Source organism: Diorhabda sublineata, chromosome 10 (genome assembly GCF_026230105.1).
Source record: "Diorhabda sublineata isolate icDioSubl1.1 chromosome 10, icDioSubl1.1, whole genome shotgun sequence".
Taxonomy (NCBI): Eukaryota; Metazoa; Arthropoda; class Insecta; order Coleoptera; family Chrysomelidae; genus Diorhabda; species Diorhabda sublineata.
Window position 1 is genome coordinate 3,946,709 of NC_079483.1, and position 13,634 is coordinate 3,960,342.

The 13,634-nt window shown below is 34.7% G+C and overlaps 1 protein-coding gene across 2 annotated transcripts in view; it reads right to left on the bottom strand.

Annotated features, from left to right (window-relative positions):
- Positions 1-13,634, bottom strand: part of LOC130449801 (probable multidrug resistance-associated protein lethal(2)03659) — a 30,761-nt gene that overhangs the window by 15,421 nt on the left and 1,706 nt on the right. For both annotated transcript variants that reach the window (XM_056787810.1, XM_056787811.1), the window contains exons 2-4: positions 8,039-8,134; positions 5,497-5,727; positions 1,965-2,395 (exon numbers count right to left, since the gene is read on the bottom strand). In XM_056787810.1, the coding sequence (XP_056643788.1) occupies positions 1,965-2,395; positions 5,497-5,727; positions 8,039-8,121 (745 nt within the window). In that variant the 5' untranslated portion in view covers positions 8,122-8,134. The remainder of the gene's footprint in view (positions 1-1,964; positions 2,396-5,496; positions 5,728-8,038; positions 8,135-13,634) is intronic.

Consider the following 13,634-nt stretch of genomic DNA (forward strand, 5'->3'; position numbering starts at 1 on the left):
TCACAATTGAAAGTGATTCAAAGTGACCCTTATTTATGACTAAGAATTCGAACCTCATTAATTTTATCATCACCTATGAATTGTTTATATTTCGTATTTATGTCATTTTTATATATTCTCAACTCCAACCTCACCTTTAATTATTCATTTTTATCTTTATCTACTGATTTTATAATTATCTATGTTTATGATTATATAAGATAAGACTTAGTATTTAAGGCAGCTTGTACACTTAATAGTTGATATTCGTTGCGTACGCTAGTCAGATTAGTGAATCCAAAACTCCAAATCCAAAATTGTTTTTTTAGCAAAGTTGAAAATTGAGTTATTTAACTCGCTGTAGATGGTGCGCCTGTATATTTTGAAGGTCATGGCTTCATATGTGTTAGGTGTATCTCTTACTTATAATGTAGCATTGTATCCGTCGCAAACTCACGACTCACAGACGTGCTACGACCATGACTAAACGTCAAATGCGAACCGCCGCGCCGTTGAGCAATACATTAAAAACACGTAAATTCTTAGTCCTTTATGAAATCAATTCGGTAATGAGTACTTGACAAAATTATCCAAAAATTTCGGTTGAACTCGGCTTTAGTATTGGTATTGTAGAGTCTGTCATTCACAAAAAAAAACATTTCTATTGCAAAATATCGGAGCGGTGGTTTCGGTTGAAAGTTTACCGCCGCTTGCTAACGCAATACGGTGCGGAAGGAAACGGTTTTTTATCGCTTCACCACAGACGACATTGACACACTATCACACTATCACTTTCCGAAAGATAGGTATCGTCTAAAGAGTGAAGAAAGAAAGAGGAAGGGGCGCCAGTCAAAGCGGGTAAGACCGACCTGAGACCGACGGGGAGTAGTGCACTATGACTTCCAGCGCACATAATGTTCCATAAATGCTGAATTCTACCCCTCTGAAAATATACTTGAAAACGTACTTAAATGGAGGAACATTCCGACGCGAAGTGCGATCCTTTTCCAGGATATTGCGTTGCCTCATACCGCCCGTCTCATGGTCGCTACAATTTCAGAACTAGCGTGGGAGATACATTCCCTCTACAGTCCGGACTTATCATATTGCGACTACTACATGTTTGGATCGCTAAAAGAAGTCAGAAGTCAAAAATTCAATACCGAGGACGAAGTATAGGAGTTACCGCGCACACGGCTGTCCGACTTGTCCGATACCGGTATGAAAAAGCTTCCGGAGAGGTAACAAAAATATGTAACTAGTAAGGGACATTAACCAGAAAAACTTTTTTGTAAATATTCTTGATAACAAATAAATATGTCAAAACGTTTGTCACTGTTATATTTCAAATGTTACTTCGATAGCATTTGAACGAAAGTAGTAAGATATACTATATATGTACCATATGCTTTAATTTTTTTCTGAATATTCCAAATTACCAAGTGATTATTCACCCATCACAACGAACGCCAGCAAAACTTATTAACATATATGTTTGAATTGTACAGCGTGTGCAATTTTGTTTATAGATGACAGTACCAGACTCCATTCTGTCATTTACATTCAAAATCTAATCAGCTATTTTGATTGGGAAAATATTGACGACCTACTCTATAATTTAAACCTGAACGAGTTTGCCATAGGTGAAAAAAGCAGTTCAAAACTGGTTATCAACATAAGTAGATTATAGAATGATGTAATGAATATGAAAACTTTGTAGAAAAATAAAGACCAATGTAAGGAATTTGAGAAATATAATTATTGGAAATATTTCGTAAAGAAACGGATTTAGTTTCCAAATAACCCTCGTATAATCATCCACCATCTGTCTTTATTCATCGCTATATGTAATCCATCGATCGACGCTTAACCAGTTTATCTTATCTATTCTATATTTCCTTTTTTATATTATTTTTGCTAATTAAAAATTCGAACTAGATGCCTTTGTAGTTTCTTTTTATTTTAGAAAAAACTCTTATACTTACATTGAAATGGTATAGATAGTAATAGGAAAACGGCTCCAAACAAAGCTGTCCATCCAACATTGTAATACAATAAAACCATAACTATTAACGTTTCTAACGGTGCCATGTAAAAATGATGGAGATGATGTACGGCTTGATCGAATCTACCAACATCATTTGATAATAAATTCACCATCTGACCTATAGTAGTTTCTGCCAAAGCTGATTTACTTAGTTTCAATGATTTCCTGTAGATAAGAGAACACGATGATATTCTCATTTTCATACCAACTTGCATCATTGCCAAATTGAATCTGTGCACTAGGATAACATTCAAAAACGACGTGATAACTATCAATCCAGCGTAAAAATAAATATCATTTTTGCCTTCATCGGTTCCAGTTGTTTCATATACAAGTAAAAGTTGAGATATCAAAAATGGCTGACCCATTCTGAAAACGATTAAAATATTTGAAAGTAACATTTCACTCGAAGTCACTAAAGAATGAAAATATGAGTGGACTGACATTGATATCACATAAAAGATGAAAACTATATATGTACATATTAGGGTATGATATACACTGCGATCCAAAGAATCTATTTTGTCCCCCATTCTTGCTGCGATACTGGGGAACCCAGTGTGTGTTTACAGCTGATCCGTTAATCCCATACCTTCAGAATGTGGGATGACTGAAAGTGCCAAAGATCTTTGTCTTCCATTCCATATTCTCCCAGATGTAGTGCTCTGGAGTTCCTTAATGTTTCACGTGAGAGAATGTCGTCCAACATAATAGAAAAGTCACCCTGAAGGATGACACCCGAACCACTTCAGAGGGAATCAACGTCCAACCAACCACAGCAGCCAACCAGACCAATGACCCGTGGATACGAAATGCAGAACACCTCCACACCATGACCCTAAAGGCAATCGAAAATGAACAAATATCAAAATGGCCGTGAATTCTTTATCCGGAAGCTCGAGAACCATCTCTACGAAATCGAAGCACCCAGAGAGCAGTGGCAAGAAATCCTCATCCATTAGCTAAGAGGAGAAGCAGACAAGTGGGTCCAGATCTACACACGGACCCAAACCAGCTATATGTGCAACAAAATATGCACGCCGTATTATCTGCTAGGTGTAGCGTCTTCAGATGTTTGTTGAGGTGACAGTGCTCCGATAGAACTCCTGTTAGTACTCGTAGATTAATCTCACTTGTGCCAATACTTGCTTTTTCTCCTATCTACTTTCTTTTTCAATACTGTTTCTATTGTTCTTTAGCTGATACCAAAGAAGAATTCAGGTCAATCTCGTTTGGATTTTATAATATTGGAGCTTACAGCTCTAATGGCTGCTTGTCTATCGGACAGAATGATGATCCCATGTTTGCGATAGTTCCTCTTGATTGAACTGGACACATTTTTCAATTGCATAAATTTCTGCTTGAAAAATGCCTCGTGTGTTATGTCTGCTGCTTTATATCCCTAAGTATATCATTTAATGGCATTTTCGTTCATTTTTTGTATGGTGTTTTGATCCCACTTACTTCTACAGCTTAAAACTGAAGTGAATTTTTTCTCCAAGCTAAACTATTTCGTTGAATCATCCTGAGGCATCTTCCAGGTTTGTTCATTATGTAGAGACGGTTTTTCTTTGGTGATTACTTCTCTGAACAATAATTTTTTTTCTACCACGCTTTCCAGTACTTTGTGGAGAGGTGAGAGAGATTTTAAAATCACTGTTGGGCATGATTTCATGGTTCTAGTTTTTATACCTTCGACAAATTGCTCATCTTGCTATTTAATCCAGTTCTAAGAAGAATATGAAAATACTCGAGAGGGATGTGGTGCTAATACTATTGAGGACAAACCTAAAAAATAAAAGTAAAAGGAAATAAAGGACTAGAGCAAGAACAGGAGAACATAATAAGGTGTAGACCCCCTGGGCTGGTCAGATATAGAAAATTGAGAAACATAATTAGAAAAATGAAAGAGGAAGTCCTATTATGAATTAAAACAAAGGGCAGACCTGAGAAACGAGAGAGATGAGAGGAAGGTGCTCGTTAGGTATAATTTTTGATTTGGTGAAGAATATTTTATGCAAGAATTTGTTATTTGGGTTTTAGTTACGGTATAAGATTATTGATATCAGCAGGGCTTTAATTGGAAGGTTGCTTTGTGTGTGTGTGTGTGTGTGTGTGTGTGTGTGTGTGTGTGTGTGTGTGTGTGTGCATGTCAGCTTTTTCCTTTTGAATTTTTATTAAAATGGTGGGCTGGAACTAAACTATATGGTTAGTAGATTTGAGATTGGGTACAGCAGCCGCTGTATTATTTCCTTTTGTCAACCTCTTGTCATTTCCTTAGCGTATCTTTCGATGTTAACTTAACAGATAAAGATAAGAGACTTTTTTGAGGATGTAACTGTACTCAAAGGTTATGATAAGAGAATTGTAGATAGAGATAATTAACCGTCATAGGTTTAAGTAATCTGTATGTGAAACTACCCTTCACCAAAATCAAAATGAAAACCAAGAAAAAGTTGCCCTTTCGATTCTGTTTATACAAATGGATTAGAAGGGATTTTTAACAGAGTGAGTTTTAAAATTGTTTTATAAATCCAGCTATAGATTAAAACAATTGTTGGTTATCCTGAGAAAAATATATCAGATTTGGAAAAGATAATTTTATTTGAAATCAGTGGTAATGATTGTGATGGGAAGTATATTGGGCAGACTAAGAGATCCTTTAATATCTGGTTTAAAGAGCACATAACTCATAAAAAAAGGGGCGGACCGAAAAACATAGTGCCGATTATGCTGGCAGTTATAATGATGAAATAAACAAAAATAATGTCAAATTGTTACGAGATGTATTCAATAATAAATTTTTTGATGCACTTGAAATAATTAGATGTAACATCAATATAAATAGGGACAAACGACCTATTTCTCATAGCCCACTCTATAGTTTAGTATCTAGAGAATAAATATGAAGAATCCCGCTAAAATTAATGAGGGAGAAGGTGCATTAGTGAAAAAAATTAGTATAATATAGGTAGGTCAAGTTAATAGGTTTCAGTTTACCTTTAGTCTCTTAAGACGATAACTTGGTTGGTGTAGTGTTAGTGTGAACAGTGTGCTCAGCCTTTTTTCTGATGAATGAGTTTATTAAATTACAGGAGAAGCTACAAGAAACCCGTAGAAAGTGGTGAGACGGGATTTGGTATATGGATTTCACCTTACGGCGATAGAGAAATGATCGGTAAAGAAAGGTAATAAGTAATCTAGTAATGCAGGTGATGTATAGGGTGTTTTCCCGACAATATATGACACAAAGCAAATACCAGCTGCTATGAATACTTAGGACGTGAGATCCTTATCGAAAAATAATCAAACTTGTGAAATAAAACATAGAATTGGATTGACATGAAAACAAAAGCATATCTTCCAATACGTGGACCTAGATGAGCTAAATAATGATGATAATGATGATGATGATGTTTATCAGAACCTAATACCATCCAAATTAATGGACAATATACTAATTTACTTACTTGATAGCTTCTGTTATGAAAGCAAACACATTCAATATGATAATTTCAGAAATGAAAGTTCCCATTAGTACCTTAACGTAAGAAGGGTTTTTATTTTTTGCGATGTGTTCGTTCCATCTTCTTTCCAAATTGTCACCAAGAGCGCTAGACTCATGCTGTTTTCTATTTTGATACATATCATCTTCAGTGAGTTCTCGTTTATAACCTTTCACGAAATAAGGTAATAACCAGCTAAAACATATATGACTTTGGTATAATCATAGAAGAAATTTTGTTTTACATATTTATGAAACTACTACGAGAGATGATTCCTTTGTTCCGCTTCACTCACAAATAGAAAACATCATCACGACACATTGCAGCCTGTAATGTTCAGATTCAGGCTAAAAACTGATAAGTCTGGTCGTATTAGAGTTCGAGACAGCGCCTGCCAACCCAGCGTTTAAGTATAAAGGTTTTTTATGAGTTCTTTCGCTAATTATAAGGTAAGAAGTCACAATATATGTTGAAGAATAAAAGCTGAAATGTGCATTTCGTTTATTAATGTAACATAGTAGTATATGAGTTCTTGATCCATATAGTAAATAGAGTGCACTCGCAAAAATCTTTGTGCACGCATCAATGACAAGTCTTAACTTGTTGCTTCCATCCATTTTGTTATAGTCGACCTGGAACAACCACTCAATCAAATTATTCTATGTATGTTACGTTAATAATATCTTGAAAATAATAATTCATACAGTATACTTATTACTTGAAAGTTAGCAAAAGTTCCGCGAGTGAAGCTTTAAATTTGAATTTGAACTCACAAAAAAAATTCAACCTTTTTTCTTAAACGAAGGTTGAAGGCTCGGGCTCTTATTTTATATTGAAGCGTATCTACAAAAGAAGCTCGAGTCGAGCCGTGTGCAACGTATGGTGATTAAATACTTGCGGTTAACAGAGTTGACTGCAACGCAAAGTCATAAACATTTTATGGATACATTAGGGGAATTCGCAGTATTATATGAGTAAAAAATATATTATTTCAGTTTGATTGAGTCTATACAAAAATATAAAAAGCATCAATTATCTCGTCTGTAACAATCCGCAAGGTGAATACCACGAATGTTGACAGATATATACAGGCGAATTCGAACAGAAAAACATTTTAGACAAAGATAAAATTAGTAACAATAGATCCATCACTATGAATGATGTGGAGACTAAAAAATTCAGCATGCAACATTCAGTATTTCGGGATGGTGGAAGCGTAATTTTTGTAGATTCAATTGTAAAACAGACCATAATAGAGGTCTAATTCTATGCCAATTCAATTCCAAAATTACGTAACGCGATAAAAAATACACCGAAGTAAATTACGTAAAGTTGTTCTCTAAACGCGTTTAGTGACATGCCAGCCATTGTAACTGCTGCAATAGCTCAGATAGGCTTGGAATTTTTTAAACATCCACCATACTATCCAGATTTGTTTCCCAGTGATTACCAGCTATTTTAAAAACTTGAAGGACACTTACATACCAAAATGAAGACTATATGAAAAATTAAAGTTGACTTTGCTACCCTTGTTATCCCCCTCAACCCTAGTACTATCTTTATACTGTTGCTATTGACATCCTCTTGGCAGTTCTTCTATAGTTCCTTCAGCTTTGATATTTCCTTTCATTTTGGGAAGTCCTCTTCTCTCTAACAAGAGGAAGCGCAAGTTAATATGGATTTGAGGCTGATCTCGAATAACCACATCATAGTAGAACGACTGCCGCCCCACATGGTCGCCGTATCTCCTTTCCAGGAAGGAAGTCAAGGAAATATTGCTGTCCAAAGTAACTCCTATATATTCACACTTCTTGCTGTACTGTAGCCTAGATTAGACTCAAACACTAAAAATGATATTCACTATCCATTTAATCAAATGGATTAACGTGAATCAAAATTCGGCCAATTAAAACGTTAAATTGTAAGGTTAAACGCAGATAATGTATCTATCCTAGTTGGAATTGCTGGAATCGTTGGTGATATCCATACTGAACACACTGGTTCCACTACCACTACACCAACACTCACAATTACACTGTCTGAGATTAAAAGTTCACCTTCCCGCTGGAATTAGTTTTCGTGGAGAATGTTTATTGGCGAGAAAATGTAGCATAAAACAGACAGTCAAGTTAATAGATTATAGTTTACATTGTCTCTAAAGACGAAAATTTGGTTATCGAAATGCGCGTCAGATAGTGTTATTGTGAGTATTGACGTGGTGTTATTGTAAACAGAGTATTCAGAATGTATTTATCGTTGAACATTCTCGGGATCGCCGACAGTGAAGTTTGTTTTTCGTTGCTTCTCTCTATCGAACGCCAATTTAATATTTGGTTACGGTAACTATAATTATATTTAAATTTCTACCCTACAGGCGCCCAACTGCTGTTAGTGGTAGATTTGAACTGTTACATTTTATAAATATCAGACACTACCCTAAGAAAAATAGAGGCCATAAAATGCTGAGAAATATATGTGATTAGGAATGGAGAAATTCTCTACTCACCAAAAAAATAAAGTTGACATAACATTAGCTCTATCTCGCGGGGAAGTTTTCTTCAGCGGTATATTCGATTTAACTTCCTCCATTATGAAAAATCGTCTGTAAAATTGTTGAAAGATTCTTATAATAAGTAAAAAAATAGATATAAAAACAACTGGTTTTATGTTCGATCACAGCGAATAATGACATTGTTTTTCAGTACCATATTAACACCTTAATAAAATCAAAATAAATTGTGTAAATCTCATGGTGAGCAGACTCAAATTCATTTTATACATAAATATATAAAATCAAACTATAATGTTAACGATATAACTAATAGAAGCAACAAAACAAAATATTTGGGAATAACTGCGCATATCAATTGAATATAGAGAAATATTCTTATAGAATAGTGTTTGAATTAGAATACTGTCAAAAACCTCATCCGTGAATTTTCCAGCTGATAGTTACAAATATTGCCTAGAAATTTTCCGTTCTAATAAATAAACAAAACATTCTTTCCCATATCATTTTTATTTTTCAACAAGTCCAGTGATATTTTTTGAACCCTTCCAAATAATAGTTGACGTCTTTCTCATCAAAATAGGCGCTTACGTATTTGATAAAGCCTTCATATGATAAGTGAAACTTTAATATTAAACAACAGGAAAGAGTCACTGGACACTAGATACGGTGTATACGATGGGTGGTTTTTGGGATACAATTCGTGAATTTTTCTTCACATATGCTCTTCTGAAATTACTCCCTTCAACTTATCAATCAATGATACGTTATGCTCTCCTTTTACTGTTTTACCTTTTTGAGGATAGCCGATGACCACTATCCCGAACGGTCGCCATCACTTTTTCGGTTAATTAAAACATATTTGCCTTTGTCGGAGCAAATTCGCCATTTGAAATCCATTTTTCTTCGCTTTTTTTTCGTTTCAGTAGTGTAGAGCTGGATCCAGTCTACAGTTTCTTTCTTCCTTCTTTCTTTGGATGCCCTCTTCTAACAAAGGTTGGTGATAACCCCAGCAAAGTTATTTCTGTCTCTAGCCCTTCTTATCAGGGGTTGAGAGTCTAAACCAGTCCACTCGCTAATATTCTTTAGCCATGAAGCCTGTCGTATGCCAGGATCACGTTTTCGGTCGATTTTCCCTTCGATCAGGAGCTGCAAAAGTTTTTATTTGTCATTTCTATATATGCGTCCAAGATACGAGGTTTCTCGAGGCTTTATCAATTCTATAAGATCCCTGTCGGTGCCTATTCTTTGCATTAATTGTTTGTTACTGATATGAACGGTCCAGGGCATTCTAAGCATCCGAAATATCCACATTTCGAAACTTTCTTGCTTGAAGAACCTGTCCACTGTCTGTCATTAAGAACGTGTCATCAGCGTACTTTATATTATTAAGAATTTTTCCATTGATTTCAACACCTTCTCTTTCTTCATCTAACTTCTTCTGAATATATATTGAAGAGTAGAGGAGACAACACGCATCCCTGTCGCACGCATCTTTTGATGCTGTATGGTTCTGTGTCTCCGTTTTCAGTTCTCTCCTCTGCAGTTTGGTTAGCATAAAGCGCCCGTATGATTCTCGTCTAGACCCTTCCTGTAAAGTCAGTCCATCACCTTATCGTGTCTTACTTTGTCGAAAGCATTTTCGTAATCAATAAAACATAAGAAGAGGTCTTTTTTGTAGTTATATAATTAATATAGTTCCATATCCGACTCAATTAGCTCAAACCGAATCAATGAGGTCTGGAAAATGTTTATTCGAATGCGTTTTTGATTCAGTAGCAAGTATCAAACACTGTACCCAAGAATAAGTGTTCTTTTCATCTAGCGTCTTCGACCTTAATTCGACGATTATCCAGTATCATTTAGTGAAGTTTTCCGATAATGTCGCTAGTTGTTGCAGTTTTTAGCAGTCCAAAACGACTCCCTTAGATTGCCAAACAGAAGCAAGACGTACAAAATAGATGAAATTTTATTGAAAATATCTCAATACATTCGCAAATATATTTTCCAGCTTACGCGGTATATCCACAATATTAATTACGTTGCTATTTCCATCAGTGCCAGCACTGCGGCCGCAGTTACTATCATGCGCAGCAGCTACTCTAACTCAAGCCGATGAAATGTACGCCATTTTGAGGTTGATGAAGCCAATGGTTTCTTTGTAGTACTTCTTTATGATGTCAACCTCAATTGAAAATGCCGATCTGTGACTCTTTTTCTAAATGCATAGAAAGTTAAACTAAGTGAAAATCAATTATCAATCTGCGAGGCTTACCGACAAAAAGCTATAATAGGCCAGGGCATTTACGAAATTACGTGACAAAATTAATAGTACAAAAAAACAATGCCATCATGTTCTAGGGGTTAAATAAAAGTTAGGCGCATAAAATTCAACATTTTTTGTCTATGCTTAATTTTTTTAAACAATAAAAACACCGAAAAATCGGTACAAATTTTGTTTTTTGCATTTTGCGCTGAACCTATGCAAAACTCGTCTTTGTTACTATGGGCAATATTGTAGAGAATTGAAAAATCTTCAAAATAAGCTTTTATGAATCAAATTTCGATAATTTGTTGCTTAGATAATTTAACCAAAAGGAGAAAATTTTTAATTTTTTGAATTGTTTATAATTTGTTTCATTTTAAATATAAAGATTTCTTATTAACTGAAAACCGAGAACTCGATGAACTTAATCAATGCTCTAAAGATAGGCCCTGTGGCCTCAATATTATTTGCAAAATGGCAATTAAATCATAGGAGGCTCTTTTTTTCAAATGGGTAATCTTGCTCACTGGATGGTCCTATCATTTGGAAAGTCGTGTTGGAAAGAAGAAGAGTTGAACTAAAAATCCCACATCTCATTTTTTTGAACTTTTTTTTGAGCTCAAAACAGAAAAACAGTGTCACGTATACTGCTACCAAATGCACATTTTCAACTATAGATTATGACAAAATGACGCAAAAAACATTCCTTAATATTGAGAAACCAAGCCGCAGTGAATTTTAAAAAAAAATGTCTAACTTCGCCCCATATTAAACTGCCGATTTTCCGAATATGACATTAGTATTACTATATTTTTATAAAATGTTTAAAAAACAATAAATTGTTTATAATTTTTTTTACCAATTTTTTGAAGACTTTTTTGAGGTTAAAAAAAATTCAAAAAACTGAGATGGGGGATTTTTATTTCAACTCTCCTTCTTTCCAACGCAACTTTCAAATAATGATAGTACCATCCGGTAAGCAGGAATGGCCTTTTGTCGACAGTATCAACTCCTCCTTTGGTGGTATTATAATTCATAATCATTTCTAGCTTCTTGGTGTCTTTTTCGATTTCATCATTATTATGCATGGATGAAATCAAAACTACACACAACGGCATTTGACAACTTTCACTTCAATGCTTATTGTTCACTGTTCATTGAACGACTGAGATTCACTTTTACCCTTTTATTGCAGGGGATGAATAGCAGGTAGAATAACTTAACCTAACCTAACCCAAAAGGTAATCGGAAATTTCCATTTCCTAATAATAACCAAAATACCTGTCTGCCGTCCTACGACAGCGTAGCGCACGGCGAAGGTTTAAGCTCTGAAAGCCACCCAAAAAGTAATGCAATAATTATCCAATTCAAATGATTTTCTTAAATCTTGGCTCGTAAGGTGGATTTACAAAAAAATTTAAAGAATATAAAAAATCGAAGCTTATATTAGGGTTTTTAAGGTTTAAGTAAGCTCCCTAATCTCACGTTTAATTGTTGAAACACGTTACTAGAAAATTAATACGAAAATGTTGATTTTCATATTTTTAAAGGTTAAAATAATAACCATCCTCTCAAATATTGTCGTGTTATACTTTTTTGTAATGTAGTTCGATCATATTTATGCTAAACATGTTGGCTTAGGTTATATTGGGTTGAGGTATGTCTTCTGAACATTTTCGGCTAAAAAAAACGTATTCAGTAAAAACAATGAAAGTAGGTATCCACGCAGTGCTCTTCACTATCTAACAAACACAATAGAACTAGTAGTCAAGTTTACCTGCTTGAGCGACCGTACTAATCCCTACTACCATCATCTATTATCGCGCATTGACGAGCGTGGCTATTTCACATTCATTCCTATATTTGCCAAAGTGTACGTAGATTTATAAGATAACAGTCGACAAAAAACTAGAACAGAATAGTTCAAAGAAAGGGTGAGATAATGTGTGTTGATAGTGCTTGATATTAAGAATGCCTTCAACACAACTAGACAGCAGCCATAATGGAGATCCTATTAGAGGAAAATATAAGCTCATACCTAGTTCTGTGCATACGAAATTATTAAATTTTTAAATAAGCGAGTACAATGGGAGTAGTGCAGTCTTGGTGATTATGGACTTATGTTATGGCTACTGCAATGCAGACGACATCATATTTTAGTAGAAATAAGGAGATCCGGAGATAGCGAAAAGACTATGTGGCATACAAGACAAGAGCTGCAAAGACGGTGCAAACAGTACAGAGATTCCCTCCAATAGAATTGATGATGGAGAAGAGATTTTCACTATAAAAGATCGAAACACGCACATAGAGAACGAAATGAGTTCGTTAGAAAAAAAATCTTTGAAAAATGTTAGGAGATTTGATAAAATACGACAAAACAAAATGAAGTAAACGATTCAATCTAGATGTAAAGAAGTCTGCTTGGTGCAAGCAAATCTAATTCCTTACAGGTCGTGGATCCTTTGATACTTGAATTTGTAAGGAAAAGTAACGATGACTTGTGCAAGGTGTACAGATGCCCAGATGACCTGAAACTCGTAATCTACAACTGTGTCCACTAGGAGAAAGACAAAACAAACTTTCAGAAACAACTGCGAGAAATACTGTCTGTAGAAAACTTAACATAAAAATGATGAGAGTCTCCATCAAACGTAGAGGATTGTTTAGTCATGTAAGACGGCTACACGGCATAACAGTTTGCCGTGCATTTTAGCACCCCACATCATAGGCTTAAGCTAAGTTAGGTTATGTGAGGTTACGTTAAGTTAGGTTAGATTTGGTTTAAAATAAGTTTGATCTAAGGGAGTGAATGTTATTTCAGATTAGTGAGGAAAATTAATAAAATTATTGTGTAAGTTTTTCACAATATTCATTCTTCTTAGCAGATTACTTCGCTGTAAAAACAAATAAAAAGACTACATTCGAATCGGATTATTTTTATTTATTGAATTTAGAGTGTAATAATTATGAGAAAAATTCAATCAACAATAAACTTAAAAGAGCTGATGGCGATAGTCATCATACCTACAGTGTGTGCTTATAAATAAACCCAACTTCTAATATTCGAATGCTCGATTGTTTGATTTTAATCTGCATTAGTCGACTTAGGTGCATATATCATCATTGATAGATTACTAGCTGACCTTGCAGACTTCGTACTGCCTCAATCAATAAATAATAGACCTGAACTTTTATATGAAATAAACTTAAGCGAAAAAATCCTTTTTTATTGAAACAAATTAAAAATATGCTCGGTATGAATGATGTTTTATTATTACTTTCGATTAATTACACACGATTTTGCTTACTTATAAAACAGAGTTT